This window comes from Schistocerca cancellata, chromosome 4 (genome assembly GCF_023864275.1).
Source record: "Schistocerca cancellata isolate TAMUIC-IGC-003103 chromosome 4, iqSchCanc2.1, whole genome shotgun sequence".
NCBI classification, from domain to species: domain Eukaryota; kingdom Metazoa; phylum Arthropoda; class Insecta; order Orthoptera; family Acrididae; genus Schistocerca; species Schistocerca cancellata.
The window spans coordinates 636,048,804-636,071,807 of record NC_064629.1 but is presented as its reverse complement, the minus strand read 5'-3'; the positions used below and the strand labels follow the sequence as shown (position 1 = coordinate 636,071,807).

Genomic DNA, 23,004 nt, shown 5'->3' with positions numbered 1-23,004 from the left:
TGATACTACTGTCATTACTACAGAATCTGTTCTGTGTTTGTCCATTTATTAGGCTGCATTTAAATTGTAGATTGTTCTTTTCCCTCCCGGATCCTCCCTCAAACTAGGCCTGTTAACAATTATTATTTGCTGGATTACTTAGGCATGAGGCAGCACGTTAGCATCGTTTCCACCATAACAAGCGATTGTATGATCGACTGTAACGTCTTAGAATCATCACTCCCGTAATCACAGCTACCTGTACAATGTAAATTGCTGAAAAAAAACAACATGTCATTCAGTGGTCATTTGTATTCTCTACATCGGTGGAGCATGTTGTCTAGCCGGAATCCTGACGTGTGGTTGAATGCCTTGTGAAGTCTCCCTAGGCCGTCCTGGTTATTGCGGCAGCAGTGTCGTCCAAGATGCGTCAAATTGGATCGTTTTGGGATCCAACATCCTTAATGCCTGACGACCGTCTTAGTAGAGCGCAGAGTCACAAACAGTGTGTGCTCTGGAGTGTTCACACTGCCGTAGGTGCAACGATAATATCTTTATCTCTTGAATTTGTAAAGATAAGTTCTGTACGGGCTAAGATCGGTCAGTTATGTATCAATCCACTCGAAGTGTTAAGAAATCTCATTTTTATTCTCTCCCTGGTGAATGGGAGAAATTCGTGTGATCTCCTGCATGTGTCTGAAGTGTCGGATTCATTTGGGCACAAGTGTAGTAAGTTGTCTTGAATAAACTTTTCCATATTGACCTTAGTTCCAAGTATCCATCGTACTTCCATTTGTTCACTTTTCTTTTGACCAATAAAAGGCTCTCCTTTTGCCGCTTCCCAAGTCCAATGGGCATATTACTATAGTTACTAGCAGTACATCGTTCGGTATAGTGCAGTAGGCACCCACCAACCTTAGTAGCATCTCTCGTTGAACTCTTGTTTCTAATGAAGTTTGCTTCATAAGCTGCACTCTGTGAGCGCAAACGCTCTTACCACATCCTTCAATTGATGCAAATAGATAAGGGGCAGCCAAATGAAAACGAAACGGATGGGAAACGTAAGTGACCTTTTTAGTGTTTGAAAAGCAATCGTGACAACTGTTAATAGATTTATCCCACTGTGACTCAAGATGGTCAATGTCTTCATGAAAAATTTTTTAATGTTGACTACGGAACCATGATTTTAAGGAGGCGTGCACCTCTTCGTCGGAAGCAAACCGATGACTACGAATATCTTTTTTCTGGGCTCCAAAAATATGGATATCGCATGGGAAGATATAGCCCCAATCTCTCCTCATGCGATTTCCATATTTTGGGAGCCCTGAAGAAAGACATTCGTGGCTGTCGATTTGCTTCGGACTAAGAGGTGCACGCCTCCGTACAATGATGGTTCCATAGGCAACCGCAAACATTTTTCCATGAAGGCATTGACGGTCTTGTTTCACTGTGGGATAGCTATATTAACAGTTATGACGATAACTTTTCAAATAATTAACAGTTAACTTACTTTTTGTTCCATCTGTCTCGCTTTCATTTGACTGCCATTTACACTGGTGGTGTGCACTGATTGTTGTAAGGAAAGTGGAACTTGCCTATTTACGGTGGCTATAATTTTGCTCTTCTTGCTTGCCACCTCTATACGATATGCAAAATTACGACTTTCGTCCAGGAATGCTCTTAGATATCTCTTTACTGCGCTTCTAATAATCGTTACACCTTTTAATTTTATCGTAGGATTCCTTGCTAGGTTCTTTTTCAGCAGGAAGCACGTAGTTTTGGAAGGTTCTAGTGACAATTTGACATTTCGACACCATTCTTCAAGTTCATAGAGTGCTGCATTCCATCTATTTTGTGCAATTCCTCTGGAGTCACCGCTTACAACGAACAACACATCATAAATGCTGCTAGTCCGCTTGCAAGCAACACATCACAAATGCTATTAGTCCTCTTACGTTACCGCTTCATGAAACATCTGTAGTATCGCCTCCAAAGCTACAGTCAAAAACTCTGGACCACACACTGGTCTCAGCTTGCTGTTTTTTTTTTTTTTTACTGTATTCGTTATTTCCTTTCCTGAGCATGTTAGAGAAACATGTCTTCCACCGCAAAGTCTCTGAGGCAGTTCCACAGCGCCTCTGGATATTGCAACTCTCTAAGACGGTCAAAGACAGACTGCGACTGTAGGTTATCGAAAGCGCCAGAAATATCGGTCATCATTGGTAGAGCGAGCATAGACTGAGTCCTGTCCCTAGCGTGATCGCCTTATTTATTGCTTTAGCCGACTTGCTTCTACTAAACATGTACTGGTTGAGGGATCATTTTGTGTAGCGGTCTATGGTATTGCAATCTCTTGCATAATAGTTTTTCAAATGTCCTGCCGAGAACGTTCAGAAGACAAACTGGTCTGTAGGATTTGGGTAACATCGGATCCTTCACTTGCCCTTTACTAATAATCACCATCTCAGCATCTTTCTATGGCGCAGGCACTCTCCCTTAGAAAAGACAGTCGTTGTATAGTTCACTCAAGTAAACATATAATTGGTCACAAAAAACTTGTATTAATTCAGTAGGGATCCCATCCGATACTGGAGATGTTTTCTTTTCCGGTCTTGTAATTACTTATCTAATTTCGTCTTGTGCGAAGGTGTTCAGAACTTTTGTTTTTATAGCCTTCCCATAACGTTTTTCGTAACCTACGATGGTCTTCGGTTTCGTCTTTTTCTTCACCGTCAGGGAGCAGTGTTTCTATTACGAGGCATCTGACTGTTCTCAACTTTCGGTTGCCGTCTGTAATATCTCTTTATATTCGATGAATTAATCTGATACAATTCTACCCTTGAATGATGTTTACTAATTTTCTATCTCCATACTTGCAGAATCCATGCAAAAAGTAGTTCATATAATTGCTACGCCATGAGCGCATAAGTATTCTTCTTCGTGCCGATTAGCCTGAGCTTGGTTTGGAAGAACTGTAATCTGATTATTGAGATTTATAACAGAAGATAACTGATACGAACTGTACGATTAAAAAGGAAATATATGTATATAGATTGCTCCTTCATACAAAGGTGTGTATTTGACATTTGAGAATTAATGATATTTATCGATATATTGCGTAGTTGTTAATCAGAAGGGAACTTCCGAAAGACTGGATACGAACCTGCATTTAATAATCCAAGAGTTCCATTACTTTTTCGGAAGGTTAAACTTCATCAAAGCCAAATATCTGCTTGATTTGAAGTTTCCCGACTGATTATACAACGCTCCCAAAATTACGAGGCATTTTATTTGTACAGATTAGCAGATTGCCGCAAAGCACGAGCCTGCAGAGAAGAAGAATCATCGCCTGATTTCATTCTAACATGTAAAATTTCAGAATCATTTTGAGTGACTGAGCTATGACTGTGTTTCCTATCATGAATGATTGATTGCTCGAACGAATTGAGAGCTACAGTATTACGTAGATAGGAGGAAAAATTACAGTGGTGCCAGTGTGACAGGACTCTCTTGGATTGTTATATAATATATGTATTTTTTGTTTCATGAAAACCAACGAGAACGAGAGGTAACTAATCTGAATAGAGATTCGGTGCCCATAGTAAAAGATTGCTGATACCAAGAAACGATTTCAACTATTGGACAACACCGAGACTACAGAACAAGGCCAGAGAAATCTAATTTTTTTATCCTGTAGTAAAAATAGTTTGAAATCAATTTAGAAAGAACTTTTCTCCAGATAGTAATTAGATTGTAGAACTGTATATTGTGTGATTTTCGTATCTGGACATTGAACTTTATACCATCTGTGAAGTAATTTGAAAGTTAAGTGTGTCTACGACAGTAAATTTGAAACTGTATTTAGTGATTAGAACCTGATATTGACAGTTATTTAATGCTATTGACTAGAGCGGCATTTAAAATGTCACTGAATCAGCAACGAGAAGTGCAACAGCCTTCAGCTGTTTGCGCAGGAGCAGAGGCCACGGATAACAATTCTAAGACTTTTGTGGCTAGCGGTAGCAATATAAATAATCCCGCTGGTTCAGAAAACATTCATACAACAGCTGATCAGACTGTTGTTGACACATTAGTTGTTATTATGCAACAGTTGTCTCTATTAGCCGAAGGCCAAGCGGAGGTAAAACGAGACTTATCCGTTATACAAAATGAACTCCAAAATCAATTAGCCGAAAATCAAACAGAATTACAAAATCAGTTAAGAGCAACCTTTACCGAATTTGATCAGAGATTAAATACCCAGACACAGGAAATAATAGAACAGGCAGAAAGGTCAGAACAGATTCTTATTGCTCAAATTGAGCCGGTCCGCTAACAATGCCAAGAAAACAATAGTAAATTAAAAGCGGAACTAACCGAATATGTATCCGTCAAAATTGACATGATAAAAAAACAAGTAGAACTGTTTCCTCAAGTAATACAAGCTCAAGAGGACATACAGTGTTCCGTAGCTATGATACCAGAAATGATAGAATCTCTAGATAATCTAAAGAAGCAATTTGACGAAGTGAAGGAAAAACAGGAGACAGTGGAACATAGAATGAATGTACTTGCAGGAAAGTTTTCAGAAATGACATTAAAGCGGCAAAATTTTCCTTCGGAAACCATAGAAGAAACTGTGAAAGTAGCTTTATAGTCAATTTCAGAGAGTTCCGAGGAGAATTTTTTCAACACAGGGTTAAAGGAAGTTCGAGGACAACTTGGTGAAGAATTCTCGCGTTGGAAAGAAAATATCGAAAGATCACTAAATCTCTCGCAGGAGGATTTAGAAACAGCGAGAAGTAGGAAACAAAATTCTCAATCTGTGCGTGACATTCCGTCCACGTCAAGATCCGATGTAGACAGAACTGGAACGTCACAAGTTAGATTCGATATAACGGAGAGCCACAGGGAAAAGTACGAACAGGATGATTTTTGGAATCGTAGTACCGTTGAGGAGAAGATGATTAAACAGAGACAATTTCAAATCTTTAACCCTGACAAAAAGAATGTTCATCCTGTAGTCTTTATTCGAAGTTCCAGAGGTCTATTTCCACGATCTTGGACAGAATGGCAAAAGATTAGTTTTTTATCTGGATATATACAAGGATCAGGAGCATTGTGGGCATCGGAACAAACATCTTCTTGTAAATGTTACAAAGAATTTGAGCAGGCTTTTCTAGCAAAATATTGGTCTGCTGGAATACACGAAAGACTTAGGCAGGAAGTATTATATCCTGAGCCTTTCTCATTTTCTAGAGGATCTCTAAAGAGATATTTTGAGAAATACATTAATAAATCTTTGTATTGGGATGTACCGATTCCTTTGCCGGATATACTTAGAATACTCAAGTCCAGACTACCCACCAGTATAAGGAACCAGCTGTTATATATAAATGATAAGGATATAGACTCATTTATGACTACGCTTGATCGTATTTATATAACTGAGGAGGACAATAAAAGGGAAAGAGAAATGTCATATCAAAGAAGAGCAATAGAAGCGAATCCGAGCTGCAACTGGAGTGGTAATGGCAGTAATGGTAGCAGTAACAATAATCATAACCAACTACACTCCCCGAGGAGACTTAGCAATGGACAAAATGCAAACAATAATTATTACCATAATGGAAACTTTAGTAATGGTGCAGCGAGGGGCTATTTTAGGAACAGTAGGAATTTTAATCGATATAATCCAATGTATGGCAACACAGGACAGCTCTACCAACACCAGCAGAACAACAACAATAATTACACGAAGCAATCAAGACAACATAGACAGAATTCACCACAACAACCGATAATCACTGAAGTAGCTGAAGAGACAAATACCAATCGGAACAACAATCAGTTAAACTAAACATGACCGCATCGTGCCCCGGAGGAGCGGTCAGGGGATCTGTTAGGGGCGAAACAGTAAAATTACAATTTTTAAGATATAATGATGGTGAGCTGTTGACTGAAGAGTTAACAAAGGATTTAATAACGTGTCACAATGACAGATCGAGTGTTCCGGTATCGGAAGTATTTGTTGAAATAGAGGAAGTTCCAACGAATGTGATATTAGACACCGCCGCTTCCGCCAATGTCATCTCAGGCGCTCTTTTTCGGAGAATTATTAGGAAGAAGAAGGTACCAATTTTGCCAGTACAGAACTGCAAGATCATCGGAGCTGTTGGAGCACGCTCTCCCAATGTCAAAATACAAACACTATTAGAGATGAAAATGGGAAATGTAGCAATAAAATGCATGTTCCTTGTAGTGGAGAAGTTATTAGTGGACTGTATTCTTGATATTGGGAGTATGCAGGAGTAAGATTATCAGATTGATTTTTTGGAAGGAATAGTTAAATTTAGATTAAATGGAGAAGAGATAGCACTGGATTTAAATAGAAAGGAAACGGTGCATGAGAAATATTGTCGCGGTGCCATAATTCAATTAATTGACACTACAAACGGTCGTTGGAAGGAGCTTTCAAAGGATTTGATACAAGAGGAGGACTTTAACCAAACAACAATGATAAAAGCTAGTGAATCAAATCAGCTTACTGGAGAACAAAGGCAGCAGCTCCATTATTTGTTAGAGGCATATGAAGAGATTTTTGATGAGAAACCAGGAATTATTAAAGGGTATATTTGTCACCTACAAGTGAAGCCACATCAGACTTACTGTTACACGCACTATCCGATCCCCTGGCGTTTAAAACAATCCGTTCAAAGGGAGATAAATAGAATGTTACAATGGAACTTGATTGAGCCATCAACTAGTCCATATTGTTCTCCGCTCTTAGTCGTTCCAAAACCTGGAGGCAACGTAAGATTAGTTCTGGATGCGAGAGAGATAAATAAAATAATAGTACCTGTAAGAATTCATCCGGAAAATATAGATGAATTAATTCAAAATTTCCAGGATGTTTCGTACTTAACTAGTGTTGATTTGAGAAGTTCGTACTTGCAGGTCCAAATGGATGAAGAATCTAGGAAATATACCGCATTTATCTATGCTGGAAGAAGTTACCAATTTAGAGTTGTCCCGTTCGGACTTAATATTAGTGCCGGAATATTTATTTCAGCGTTGGATTATGTTCTTGGACCAGAATTGCGTAGTCGTATAACTGTGTTTGTTGACGACTTATTAATAGCCACGAAAACATGGGAAGAGCATTTGCATATTTTGGAAAGGATTTTTGCTGTTTTCAAGAAAACCGGAATTACAGTAAACTTACAAAAGTCTCATTTTGCTTTACCACAAATTAAGTTCTTAGGACATATGATAGATGCGAAAGGTATCCTGCCTACCGAGAAGAAGATAAGTGCAATTCGAAATTTTCCATCACCACGGAATAAAAGACAGCTGAAGGGATTTATAGGTATGGCATCGTTCTTCCGTGGTTTCATAAAGACTCAAGCCATGAATTCTGAGGCATTAAACCGGCTTCTACGGAAGGATGTGCCATGGCAATGGACTGAAGAATGTGAACTAGCTTTTCGAGACATTAAAGACCAACTCGTTAACGCATCCTTATTATATCACCCTGATATGAATTGTGAGTTCTGTCTGTCCACGGATTCATCGGATGTTGGATTAGGTGCTTGTCTCCTCCAAATAAGGGAAATAAAAGGGGTACCAACATTCTGTCCGATAGCATTTGCTAGTCGAGTGTTATCGCCCTGTGAAAGAGCCTATACGACCACAGAACTTGAAGCACTTGCGGTTATCTGGGCATTCAAGAAGTTTAACTATTATTTATATGGTTCGAAAACGATTGTGTACTGTGACCATCAATCACTAACCTTTTAGCAAACATGTAAATTATTACATCCTAGACTGTCACGTTGGACAATGACACTACAACAGTACCAATTTAAAATTATTCATGTGTCTGGCAAACAAAATATTATTGCGGATGCACTGTCAAGATCCCCAGAAGGTTTAACGCCGGAAATAGAATCAGTAAATACTTCGGATTTTCCAGTATTACTGTTGCAGTACAATATCTACAAGACTTATTATGTACATCTTTGTAGAGATATGGGAAATTTACAACGAAAAGACCCTCGATGGAAGAAGATAATTCAGCTAAAGAAACAACAAAATTCAAGGGCTAGTTTAGATCATTATAAATTAGTAAATGGAGTATTATTCTTCAGATGTGGGAAGGACAACAATCCACGGTGGTGTGTATGTATCCCGAAGGAATATGAGGAAAAATTAATTTGGTTTACCCACTTATCATGGGGACATTTTGGTGTAATTAAATTTGCCAATAAAATAGGAGCATACTGTTATTTTCCGAATATTCGGAGAAAAGTGCACCAAACAATACAAAACTGTTTACTCTGTCAAAAGGCAAAACCGGATAATAGAGGTAGTAAGCATGTTCTGCATTCAGTTATTCCACGAGAGCCAAGGGCGTTAATTTCGTGTGATATCTGCGGCCCTCTCCCACGATCAAGAGGAGGAGTCAAATTCATTGTTGGATTCTTTGACGTGTTTACAAAATATGTAAAACTATATCCATTAAAGTGTGCTACTGCTAGAGCTGTTGTAGTGAGATTGTTGCGTGACTATCTTCCGCATGTAGGTTTACCGAAATCCATAATTACAGATAATGCCAGAATTTGTACTGGATTTAAATGGAAGCAAACATTAACACAACTTGGTATTCGACAAATTTTGACATCATGTTACCATCCACAAGGTAGTCCAATAGAACGAGTTTTCCGAGAATTAAACCGATTTATGCGTACATACTGTCACAGTAAACAAACATCATGGGCTGATTATTTGTCAGAATTTGAACAAATATTTAATAATCTGACACATACCTCAACTAACTTTACTCCAACAGAGCTTATGTTTAGTCAGATTGAAAAGAACTTCTGGATAAACCATCTGCCAAATTATGAAGACCAGAATTTAAAATGGGAGGAAAAGATTCGACTCGCACTTGTCAATTTAACTAAAAAGGCAATACAACGGAAATTGACATATGATAAACGGATTCACCGGATTCAGACGTTTCATCTTGGAGAAAAGGTTTTATTGAGGCGACACATCCATTCCTCGAAACTGATGAAGAACATAAAGAAATGGAATCTTATTTATACCGGGCCATATGTTATTGTAAGTATGCCAAATCCTGGATCATACTTGTTGGCATATCCCGAATCGAAAAGAATAAAGGGATTATTCCCGCATAATGATATTAAGAAATTTTTTGAAGGATCGTAGATCTGTGATACCAAATATGGAGAAGAATTTAGAGTGGAATTTGACTATGAGTCGAATGTGTGTATAAATATCAAGAAGTTTATGTTGTCTAGAGGTTAAGAGACAGTGAGATTACTCCTCTGATAGGTTAAGAGACAGTGAGATTACTCCTCTGATAGGTTAAGAGACAGTGAGATTACTCCTGTGATAGTTAAGCAAAAAAATTTTAAGATAGGTAGAAGAATTTGTTAATTACTAGTGTTTGTAAGTGTGGACTATGAGCAGAAGCCACAGTGATGTACAATGAAAGTGCATCTACATTTCCTCAAGACACGGCACTTATGTGAGAATTGCGTGTGATACTTGAACAGTGTGGGATATGTAGGTAAATACGCTGTGTGTATGATGTGCGCTGTTCGCGCAAGAAAACAAATGAACTGTGAAATGAAGCAACAGTCGATAATGTCACTGTTGCAAACAATTGAAGAAACTCTCTGGTTGCGCGAGAGAGAATTATTATAATTTTTAGATTTTTCATTATGCCTTCTTTACCAGGAGAATCAATTTAAGAATTTTAATTAATATTTTAAGAATAGCAGTTTGTGCGTTTCATATTATGGACATAATTGTTGAAATATATTTCAATAAATGTTCATGAGAGGATGAAGAAGATTCTGCGAGTGGATGATTTGTTAAATGAACATACGTCATCATTAATGATATTTATTTGCAAGTGGATCTATAAATCAATTAATTATAAGAATAATGAAAATTTTTCAAATTATTCCTTTTGTGGAGTCAGTGTCATATGCCTATATTTAAAATTTTTCATCAGGTGTAAACTTAAATTTTATCCATAATTTCGTAATTGAAAGCAAACCTCGGACAGATTCAATGCTCTACTTCCACCTGCACTATAACAAAACGAAGATTAGATTGAAAATTTTTTTGAAAGGAATACATTCGATATGAGCTACAACAAAATTTAAATGCCCACAGTTTATTTGGCAATCATTTGGACAATCAGCAGTTGTAATGCAAAACAACTTTGGTATTGAGGACTACAAAAAAATTCGCGATTGTCAGGACTGATGGATGTTCCAGTCTAGTACAGATGGAAGAATATAAGAATCCACTCCGATTTTGAGTTCAAAGATGAAATATGGACTTCGTTGCCTTAATCCACTCTCTTCCAGGGATTTATTCAGTCAGAACCTTCTCTTATTCCACTTTAAACCTGTTTCATGTTCACGTCCCTGACCATGTGTTCCTGAGATCATCTTCCTGTTTCTACGGCACATTAGCAGCTTCTATCCTGTACCATAAGCCATCGCCTGTCCTCCGTACCGCCTCCACCAAACGCTGTACGTCGCCTACCCGGTGTCCGTACCCAGTGTTCCTGTTCCATCGACTTCACAACGAGATCGCCGGCTACATCGTCGAAAGAAGAATTTTGAAAATTTTTTTGAGCAATATTGTAAAATTTTTTTGGTTATGAGGCACTTTTCCTTCGATCTAATCTATGGAGCTTCTATATATTTCAAAATTACTGGATTTAGGCTTTCCTATCTTCTTTAATACCTGAGCTGGGGTCTATTCTTCCGGGTTTTCCAGGGTTTCCCGGTGAAGGCCAGTTCCCAAATGGGTAGACCTTTTTCGTAATTACACCAATCTACATCTTCCCTGGTTATGTACTCGGGATGCGGGTATACCCCGGCACATGTAAAAGCTACAGCTTAGGTATTCTCGTAAATTATTGTCTTAACATGTTACCCATACTCTCTATAGTAAAAGTCTACTAATTCAAAATATCCCTCTTTTGAATAAATAACCCAACAAATTTTTTCTGTTAGCTCGCAAAGCGTATTATCATTAACTTTGCTCGCTGCGAGGGGCAATTGTAATATCTCTTTATATTCGATGAATTATTCTGATACAATTCTACCCTTGAATGACGTTTACTAATTTTCTATCTTCATACTCGCAGAATCCATGCAAAAAGAAGTTCATACAATAGCTATGCCATGAGCGCATAAGTATTCTTTGTAGTACTCCCTCTGGTGGTTGTTAAAAAAAAAAAGAAAAAAAGCTTCCGAGATTGTCTTCGTGCCGATTAGCCTGAGCTTGGTTTGGAAGAACTGTAATCTGATTATTGAGATTTATAATAGAAGATAACTGATACGAACTGTACGATTAAAAAGGAAATATATATATAGATTGCTCCTTCATACAAAGGTGTGTATTTGACATTTGAGAATTAATGATATTTATCGATATATTGCGTAGTTGTTAATCAGAAGGGAACTTCCGAAAGACTGGATACGAACCTGCATTTAATAATCCAAGAGTTCCATTACTTCTTCGGAAGGTTAAACTTCATCAAAGCCAAATATCCGCTTGATTTGAAGTTTCCCGACTGATTATACAACGCTCCCAAAATTACGAGACATTTTATTTGTACAGATTAGCAGACTGCCGCAAAGCACGAGCCTGCAGAGAAGAAGAATCATCGCCTGATTTCATTCTAACAAGTAAAATTTCAGAATCACTTTGAGTGACTGAGCTATGACTGTGTTTCCTATCATGAATGATTGATTGCTCGAACGAATTGAGAGCTACAGAATGACGTAGATAGGAGGAAAAATTACACGTCCCATCATTTCTTTTGAGCATAGACAAGACTATTGGTGATTGTATCTTCTCGCAGACTATTTCTGTGTTTGGTATTTGCCAGGGATCAGTATTTTAATTAGTCTCACGAACTGTTTCCATCGTTTCATTTTTTTTCCATCACTCTTCCTTATAACCTTGTTTCACATACTTGTATTTATGCAGCCTTAAGAGTATTTCTTCTTAGTTCATACTGCTCTGATATAGATTCCTGGCTCTTCATATGTCACATCTTAATTACTGCAGCACTTCGGTCCAGATGCAACGTACTCCTCCAGTAGGACCTTTCCTGATTGGTATCGACGTCTCCATCGCTCTATGTGTAGCGGCTAACAGTGGTGAACTGTAACGTCTGCATCATCACTCAGCGGCAGGCTTTCTGGACACTGAAGAACAGTTCTCAGTTCTTCCGAATTACTCTCCTTGCTTATGCGTTTGGGCGGTATGCACACAGTTTCTGTCGTGACTTGGATTTCCCTTTCGGTGATGGTATGGTGTGTGGATGGTATTGTAATCACACGATGTCACTCCTCTCTCAAACTTCTAGGCTTTCACACAGCAAGCCGCTTCCGTATTTGACAGAGTGACGTCTATATTTGACGTTGCTCCGACCCTCCACTTGTAGGCTGGAAGAGTGCGAGGCGTATTTAATACCAATAGGTCGAGTTAAATAATGGCTTCTTCTAACTGCCTTCCACGGTCATCAGTCAGGAGGCTATGCCACAGTACTGATTTCGTATTCGCATCAATGGTTTGCACAAGAGGGTTAATTCGTTTTAGGTGACTAATGTCTTTGCCTTAGCAGATACTCGTCGATCTCATCACTCAATTGGAAATACATGGAAATAAGGGTGCAGTTCGCTTTTCCAGTTAGCATTTGCACACAGATCGCGTGTTCTGGACAATATTGTGATATTTTTCCCATTGTAACCATTCCACAGTACTGATTTCGTATTCGCATCAATGGTGTGCACAAGAGGCTTAATTCGTTTTAGGTGACTAATGTCTTTGCCTTAGCAGATACTCGTCGATCTCATCACTCAATTGGAAATACATGGAAATCAGGGTGCAGTTCGCTTTTCCAGTTAGCATTTGCACACAGATGGCGTGTTCTGGACAATATTGTGATATTTTTCCCATTGTAACCCTTTCTTAAGTACAACTATTGAAGCCATAGGCCGTTGGCCTTGGATGACTGTCTGGGCAAATGTTGGTATGCTGGGAACGTTTCCTGCCTTAGTCTACAGATGTTGGAGACAATAAGGTAAAATAAATCTAACTTCGAATCTTCTGCCACTTTTCTAGCTTCATGCAGCCTCTCATGGCGTTAATGTATTCCATTTTTATCTTCAGTAGTGTTGATGGCTATGTATTGCATAATATGGCCATTCTCGACCCTAATCCTACACTATAGATCATTCGTCATCACGAAGTGCTTCTACAATGCCGGGATAGAACACTCTGCCTTCGGCAAATGAGCAGCGAGGATGACTTGTGTGTGTCCCGTCCGCAGAGTTGCGAGCGTGCGTAGTTTGTCTACCTCCTCGCCGCAGCTAGTAGCGGTCAGACTATATCGTGGCAATTGCCCACGGGCGTAAACAAACGAGGACTACGGCCGTACAGGGGAGAAGAGAGGAGCGAGGGAATTGCCTCGCCTACCTCTCGCAGGGCAGCCAACCTACACCGCTCTTCACTGAAAGCAGACGTGAAGCATGGTGAAAGTGAATGCAGAAACCAGTCGTTTTGAGTTACAGAATTGAAGGCATTGTCCTTCAGTTTTTTGAGATTGGCGGCAGACATGTCGTCAGAGACATTATGCTCCCTGACGTACTGTTTAATTTTCGCCCAAGAAAGTTCAATTGCATTCAGGTTGCAATTGTAAGGCAGTAGGCGAACCACGGTGTGGCCTGCACTCTTACCAGTTCGTCTATTACTTACGTCTTTTCACTCGGTTTATTCGCCTGCACAAGAGCATACAGCTCAGTCTTTGTCATGCTGTCACTGCATTTAACTTTCCTTCTTCTCAGCCATTCTATCATCGCCACCCTTTAATAGTATGCTGATGGCATTTTGTCCACCTGCCTACAATGATACGACGCATTGTCCATAACAATGACAGAATTTGGCGGAAGATTAGGGAGCACCATCTCCGAGAACTACGTCTCGAAATTATCTGAGTTCATTTGGCCACAATAGTCTTCTTGCGTCGATTTCGCTCTGAACTTAAGTTCCACTTGCTTCAGTCTTTCGAGCCAACACTTGACATTATCATCCTTCTGGATTCACTTCCCCATGTCACAACACTCAATATATATTGTGTCCTCAGCCAGCATTTGCCGCATGTCAGATTGCTATCGATCCACGACTCATCAACATAAAAAATATTTTGTACAGCTCCCCTAACGCTCCTCATGTGTGCTACGAAACGAGACCGCCAAAGAATAATGTCACCACTTGTAGCAACATATTTCGTTTGTTCATTACGGGTTTCCACACGAATCCCATCGAATTAAGTAAAGTTTCCAATGAGGTACTGTCCTATCTCCAGTTTATCTTCTCACGCAGCACTGGAACAAGTTTTGCCACGCTACGTACTACTTTTTGTTGCGTGTAGAGCTCCACGATGGTATTCATTATAACTGACTAAATGAAGTCATCGACTTCTTGAATATTACTGCATCTCTTCCTAAGTGAAACAAAATAAAAATAAAGTAAATTCGACCTAGCAGCCACCTAGTAGGAAGCATTGTCGAAGATAAACAGCTTTACACTTGTACAGTACAAATTAGAACTAAAAGTGACCTTTTCTTTCCTGGAGTACCAGCCGGTTCGCCTGGATGAGAGCTTGCAATCTTTCTAATCCTAACTAACGTTCGTACACTTTTTCCAGTGTAGGTGATAGCTCTCTTACGGGCCTGAGTGATAGGATGCAGCAGCTTTCTGCTTTCCTTTTCCACCTCGCAGCACTCAAGTACATTGTGCATCATTTTACTAGCATCACTTCGTATTACGAATCTCCGTTTCATCTTTGGAACCTGTAGTGGACCTGAAGCAGCGTCTTCATCCATTTCAAAATACGACACGAGCAACAAGCAACGCACAACACAAAGCAAAACAAAGCGGAGAATACACGATACAATTGGTAACGGTTGGCAGTGCTGTAAAAGCGGCGGGACAGGTCCAACCTCTACCGGTAACTACAGCAACCATAGGTCGTAACAACCCCCACCTAAAACTGTTACGACACAGTGTCCGAGCAATACTCGCGTCCCTTTACACTGAGTCGCTATGGCTCATTCCTACAGAAAAGCTACCATCAAGATCAGCTTGCCGGCCGCAGTGGCCGAGCGGTTCTAGGCGCTACAGTCTGGAACCGCGCGACCCCTACGGTCGCAGGTTCGAATCCTGCTTCGGGCATGGATGTGTGTGATGTCCTTAGGTTAGTTAGGTTTCAGTAGTTCTAAGTTCTAGGGGACTGATGTCCTCAGATGTTAAGTCCCATAGTGCTCAGAGCCATTTGAACCATTTTGAACCAAGATCAGCTTCTAGCGCGACCACGCAAGACCACGAGCCTTCGAAATCGAACGCTTCATCGGTGACGAAGTTCAAATGGCACCATAGCATATCGTCGGTATCCATGTTCATTCAAAGAAGCGTTTTCTCCGTCCAAATAGTCGATGACGCGATATGTCACGCTGTTGTGAGCAAAGGTGGGAACACTCTCAAGTTCAAACACTCTGATGGTCACATCGAAGGGGTTACCGTTGACCACGCAGAACTAAGATTACGCACACTACGAGTTTTCGATTACCCTTTCGAAGTGCCTTTGACGTAGACTGAAGGAGGTCGCCTATCGACTCCACATGTAGATTCGGACTAGAGAATGGAACTCGACACTTGGTTTGCTCCGACCTCTGCTTTTCTCCCTGGGGGAATGCGGTGCAGGAACCATACACTCATTCGCACATGAAAACCCACGTTCGAAAACAGAGGTCACTGAGGGAACATAAATTCGACGTCACATACCCTCAGACGATTGCCTCCTGCGTACATCTTCTAACGATTGACGACTGGACGGTCGACGAATTGGGAAATATGGATGACACAGGGTCACCCTCACCTGTTGCTTTCCCAGACTTCGACACAGCTGCTTCCGCTCTCTCGGGAAAACAGATCACAAGAACAGCGACCGCCACCGGGACACGGCAGGAAACAGCTATGGATTCACCTTTCGTTACTCACCTCGCAAATGTCCTACCGCAACTACGGTTGACTTACTGACCTTTGGCGGACGAGATAGAAGAAGATTCTACGCTCGCTGTGGTGGATGAGGAGAGGGATGTCTCTTCACACACCTCGGCCCCTTCCGAGTAGCAACAGATGACGGCGCGGACATGGCCTGGAGATCACGGGCCACAACATTTACGGCGACGCTGACGGCGGCCCCCATTGCAAGAGACGATGTACAGACTTATCGCTTAGCGACCGTCAACGTTAACGCCATTCAGACACGTACGAAAATGTCGCTGCTCCAAGACATGCTCAATGAAGCAGACATTGATATTGTCTTTCTCCAAGAGGTCTTCGTCGAAAATTTCCCGGGTCTGAATGGTTATAAGGCTCGTGCGGCCCACACCTCGCCAACTAACAGTTGTGTCGCAGGTTTTCACAGGGAGGGCCTCGAGGCGGCCGAAGTACGATATCTCCCCGACGCTAGAGGAATGGCCGTAACGGTGCTAGACGTCCAGTCGGAACGAATCGCCGTCACGATCTATCGCTCTTCTTCGCGGTAGGAGTATCACCTCTTTTACGGGGCAGACACGACGACTTGGTGTTAGGGGGTGATTTCAATAGCGCCCAGGCACCTAAAGATCGGCTGCCACGCCATTCACCGTGCCCTGAAGTTGGGATACTCATCAGTGATCTCCAGCCGGTAGATATATGAGAACATGTCCAAGGAAATCGACCGGTATTCACTCCTTTCAGAAGCTACTCGTCTAGTCGCACTGATAGGATTTACTCTCTCGGAAAAAGTGAGCGACGCAGAGGTGTAGCCTGTAACCGTTCCCGATCACGAGGCCTATATATGTGCCGTCACCCTTCGTCGCCAACGGGTGAGTCCCAGCCGACACCCCTAGAAGTTAAACCTCGTTCATCTCGCTTCTCCGGATTGTCGGCGCGCCATCGAGGACACATGGAGTTCGTGTGGCCGCCACGTCCCAACGTATCCTACATCGATCAGTTGTTGGTTAAACTGCGCCAAGACGGTCCTATGGAGAACACTGATTACATACGGTAGTGAGACCGCTGCTTGGAGGAGGCACACCCTCTGTTTTTCTTTCACTGTCCTTTGCGAGTGTGTCTCCTTGCCACCCACACCGGAACTACACATGACAGTACACCTTGGGAAGGCACAGATCGTAGCCCATATGCGTCCACACCTCGAAGGGACTATCATCTGAGAGCAAACACATGACAGAATAGCAACGGAACGATACACCATGTACGTCATTCGAGAATGTAAACTGCGACGACGGCTGCTGATACAGGCCATCACCACTGCGGACGGCTGTCGCCTGATCACACAGCACGGTATTGGTGCAACCTCCTTCGACCAATAACCTCGATTTCGTTCTGCTCAAGGTTCCGACCTGACAACGGTGAAAGGAGTCGCACGAATGGTTTATGGCACTGTTTCACAGGACTTACAAACTGAATTATTGAACGAAATTTCGTAAGACGAAGTTATCGACGCCATTGGTAAAGGGGTGTCGAACATGTTTCCTGGCCGCGATGGGCTCCCTGTGGAGTTTTATAGAGCATTTCAGTATTTACTGCCCCCCCCCAAGTTGACAGACATCCAGACATCTTTCAGGAGCTTATGTCCCACGAGGTACCGCTCCCCGTAGCCTTTGTCGAAGGAATGATCATACCGCTTCAGAAACCGACAGGGGGCGTTCGAATACATGATTACCTCCCGCTGTCACTCATCAACTGCGACTTGAAGATATTAAAGAGGCTTTTACCAAACCGCACATGACCGACCCTGCCTTACGTCATCTCATCAGATCAGGCTTCCCTAGGGGGTATCAATAACATCCACATAGCACTATGTTAATACTTGACCTAATAGCCCTAGTGAGAGCACGCCGCATCACGGGAGCGCTGGAATCACGAGATTTTACCCAAGATTTCGATCGAGTGGATCAAGTGTACCTAACGTCCGTTCTTCAACACATGCAGTATCCAAAGCAATTCTTAGACGTCGTGATGCACCTCTTCCGAGGGGTGACCACGAAGTTGCTCGTCAACGGGTGTCTCACGCAGTCCCTCCCGATTTCCAGATTAGTAAATCTAGGCTCTGCACCCTGTCGATCTTGCTCTACGCCCTGGTACTGGACTCACTGCTCTGTGGCCTCCGTCAATGCCTCACCGGACTGACCTTACGTGGCGTCACTTTTCGCTGTACAGCATTGCGGATGACCTGGTTCCTGTGCTCTGCAACAGATGTAACCAACGCACTACAATGGATTGCCGCAAACGGTATGGCTTCCGGCACTGTTTCAAGGGCACCTTGAACATAGGAGACGTGCTCACCCCCGCGTGTGTTGACCTCGTACAGCTTAGTGGTACTATCAAATGCCTCGGAGTAGATATCATGACGACGTGCGACACACTGCGGCCCTTAATTACCTCCGCTTATTACAACAAATTCGGGTCCAGACCTCCAACCTTCGTCTGCGGACCTTCGACATTCCTCAAAGGACACACTTTGTCAATATTTACCTAGCATCACTCGTTCCACACGTAGCGCGTGTACTTCCAATATCTGTAGTGATGGCTCGACGTACTTTAGCGGCGTTAGGAGCCTACGCCAGTATAGGCATGCTCTTCAAAGTCAGTTATGAATCGCTGACTCTTCCCCCAGGCAGGGGAAGTCTTGGCCCAGTCCTTGTCCACGACAGAGCGGTCGTGGTCGTGCGGTAGCGTTCTCGCTTCCCACGCCCGGGTTCCCGGGTTCGATTCCCGGCGGGGTCAGGGATTTTCTCTGTCTCTTGATGACTGGGTGTTGTGTGATGTCCTTAGGTTACTTAGGTTTAAGTAGTTCTAAGTTCTAGGGGACTGATGACCATAGAAGTTAAGTCCCATAGTGCTCAGAGCCATTTGAACCCATTTGACAGAGCGGTAGCCCTGTTTGTCAGCTCGCACTCAAGCTGTGGCGCCACCGCCCGTAAAGTTCGACGGGTTTGCTGCTGGCGTCCTTAGCTCCATACGCCCCCACTCATGACGCAAGACATACTCCCACCTTTCTGCTACTCTCGTCACTTTTACTCTGAACAAAGTTATGTCCGTATCGCAGTACTATCAACGAAACAGGCGATGGTTCAGTAGATATATCTCGTCCTATGACAGAGGCGCCCACCAAACTTCGTAGAGACCAAGAACCCTCGTGTTAGTTGGAAAGTGGTGTAGCGGATGATAGACGCGGGTACACTGGGCAAAGACTTCCGATCAGGTTGGTACATCACAGTCAACGGTAAACAAATCACTCGATCACGCCTCCACAAAGATATATATGGCGGGCTCGCCTCTATATGCGGAATGCGGAGTACCAGACACGGACGAGCACCGTCTGAGATGCGGCCCGGCAGAGCACGTAAGGAGCTCAGTGCAACAACAAGTTTGGACGCTCTGGAACATATCGCACCTCGGCTTCTATTTTTTCCGTATGAACTGTATTTCCCGTGCACTAAACCAACGCAGTCACGTGGGTCCGTGCGTCCACTGTGAAATATTTATTTCACGATGGACCTAAAGATGTATTGGACCTTTGGAAGTACCTACAATAACGTCATTGTAATACTGTATGAAACCCAAAGTATTGGCAATATTTTCTTAATAACTTAGGGAGTGCACTACGCGATCCTCTACGCAGCTGGATCATTATCAGGAAGGAGAAGATACCCATCGACCTAACTGACAAGAACACGATTGATTATCGATGGAATAAACACAACATGCGTGAAGATATATCTAGACGATGAAGCGAAGGAGAGTAGCGGCACACCCTTCTGCATCGTCCACGAATCACTTTTTCCGTTCCGCTGTATACATTACATCGGCGTTGGACAGTCCTGAGATTATTGTTTTGTTTACTTAGTGAACGATGCGGTGCTAGTTACTCTATTTTAGGTGTGGTAAAAAGGAATACAAATTTCAAAAAAAATCTCACTATTGATTTCCCCTCACCATTCCTCCTAATACCTTGACGGCGAATGGGACACTGTGGCCAGGACGCAGGTTATGGCCCTTGTCCACTCTGCTTTCCCCGCCCTCCCCTGCATGCCCTCATTCAGTAATTAAAAAAAAAAAGAGTCGTGCACCTTAGCACACTGCTGTCGAGATTCGTAGAGGCCCGCGAGGCCCGGATCGAACATGCATGGCGGATTGTCGATGAGGGCCGCTGTGCTGGCGAGTCTGGATATGGTTTTTAGGCAATTTCCCACATCCGACTAGGTGAATACCGTGCTGGTACCTACATTCTGTCTAAATTACACGATTCGCAAATTTTGATAACGTTCTCAATTTTCACATGGATAGGCACAAACGCAAACAGATAAGGTACACAGTTTCCATGCGGTGGGGAGGAGGGGGAGGAGGGAAGGGAGGCCGTAGTGACAGGACATGTGGCCACTCTATGCCAGTAACATAGGGTAATCGAGATTAACATGCTGACTCCATGGAGATAAGGATTGAAGTCTGGGAAAGAAAAGAAGAAGCATATAGAAAATATGTAGGAGATCTTTAGACAGCAGAGGATACAAAATGGTTAATGATAGTAATGGTAATGAACGCGAAGCAACTGTTTCAGCAGGTGATGTGTCTCCGTACTAGGTGCTATCCACACACCCATATGAGATCAGCAGAATCTACTGATCATCTTGATTTGAATTTACACCCAAAAATTCAGTGCACATTAGAAACGGAAAAAGGTAACGAATAACATTTTCATGACCACAATATACATAGAACAAACAACACACATGTTTTCACAATATGGAGGAACCTCACAATACAAGCACGTCAGATAAACAGAACTACACACAAGGCATGACGTAGTAAGGCTCTGATGCAACATAGTTGGGCTTCAGAGCATATTGATTTCTTAGGGACACATATCCATCTCAATATTACAATGTTAAAAATACACTGCCGGCAAAAAAAGTTAGTACAACGTCGATTCTGATCAGATGACGGCATATTCCACCTGGGGGATAGTAAATATACTGGTAATGGTTTCAACACCGTCCACCAATAGATAGATCAGTGGAATAGCTACCAGAGCACCTTCTGTGTCTACCCTTTCATAGGTAATGCTCACAACCAAAAGGCTCAGTGTGGTGCAGACGTGTGATGCAAAAAGGTAGCCATACCACGGAGACGTAATCAGGCTTCCTACAGCAAACTGAAGGAGTTTGAAAGGGGTCAAATTGTGGCTTTCCGAGTGGCTGGATGGTTCTTTCTGAGAATTACCACACAAGCAGGACATGCTGCGTCAGTCGTGCAACAATGCTGATACGAGTTGTCACATGAACATTCTCACACCCGTACACGATGTTCTGAACGTCCACGCAGAACAGACACCCGCCAGGATCGTGTCAGGGCAGCAACAGCTACTACAGCACAAATAAGAGGGCTTGTGAGCCCAGATGTGTCAACGCGAACTGTTGCGAACTGATCATTAACAGAAGGCCTACGGGCACGCACGTCTCTAGCTGCCTCCCACTCGTGCGACAGCATCAACTGGTTGCATCAGAAGATCGCTTGGAAGATGGAAAGGCGCGCCTTACTCTTCAGCGATGGAATCAGATTCTGCCTGCACGCAAGTGATGGTCGTTTGCAATTACGACGTAGACCTGGTGAGCACTGTCTCATAGCACGCATTCGCCCAAGACACACTGGCCCTATCCCATGCATTATGGCTTGGGGTGCGATAAGCTACAGCTCTCGTTCACCTTTGTTATTTCTGGAGGGGACGCTAACCAGCGCTTAGTACCTGCAGTATATTGTTAGACAAGTTACTTTGCCGTTCTTGCAACAGGAAGGTAGTGTGTTGTTACAACAGGATAATGCTCGCCCACACATCGCCCGTGAAACTCAATGTGCTCTGCAAGACGTGCAACGACTTACCTGGCCAGCAATATCTCCGGACTTGTCCCCAATCGAGTCCAATCGGGATATGATGGGACGAGAAGTGACTCGTGTGACTCGTCAACCAACAACTGTTACAGAACTACGTGAGCAGGTCGAGAAGGCGTGGTATAACATATCCCAGGACAATATTTGTCATCTGGTTGGCTGCCAGAGTCAGCGCCTGGATTGTCGCCTGTGGAGGGTGCACAGCATGCTAATATGGGTGTTCAGCATGGGTCGATACCTGGTACCTCTGAACCACCTGTGTTACTGATCTGCAAATGTTATCATTTCATGTGCTCCATATCGATTGTTGTAACAATAAATCTCGAGGCACTTGGAAACCTCTAAAAGGATATACTAATTTTTTCCGGCAGTGTATTAGACTGTATTGTTGACTAATTAAAGTCTCTCTAAAACATGAATAAAATTAGGTTCCTTCGATGAAACCTGCGTCTCAATTTCCATTGAATGCAGACTAGATGCATTATAACACTACTGTTATCAGTTTTGTCCAATGAAATCGTATTATTAAGTTAATAACTTAATATTTTCGCGGCACAAATATTGTTCCATTAAGTTTCGGGCGTGCAGCCTCATAAATTCGACTTCTTGTAATATTTCGGCTGTATACCGTCCAGCCATCTTCAGAGCGATACTGCATGTCCCAAAGTGCCACCATCTTTGCGTGATTTTTCAGCCTCTACCAAAGAGCCGGCCGGAGTGGCCGTGCGGTTCTAGGCACTACAGTCTGGAGACGAGCGACCACTCCGGTCTCAGGTTCGAATCCTGCCTCGGGCATGGATGTGTGTGATGTCCTCAGGTTGGTTAGGTTTAATTAGTTCTAAGTTCTAGGCGACTGATAACCTCAGAAGTTAAGTCGCATAGTGCTCAGAGCCATTTGAACCATTTTTTTCTACCACAGACAGCAGCAGTCCTGGGTTCCGG

The 23,004-nt window shown here is 42.6% G+C and overlaps 1 protein-coding gene across 1 annotated transcript in view; it reads right to left on the bottom strand.

The window, feature by feature from the left end:
* Positions 1 to 16,312, bottom strand: part of LOC126184357 (adhesion G protein-coupled receptor L4) — a 443,528-nt gene extending 427,216 nt beyond the window's left edge. Inside the window, exon 1 of the mRNA XM_049926737.1 lies at positions 16,218 to 16,312. Coding sequence (XP_049782694.1) covers positions 16,218 to 16,312 — 95 coding nt within the window. The remainder of the gene's footprint in view (positions 1 to 16,217) is intronic.
* Positions 16,313 to 23,004: the final 6,692 nt, after the last annotated feature.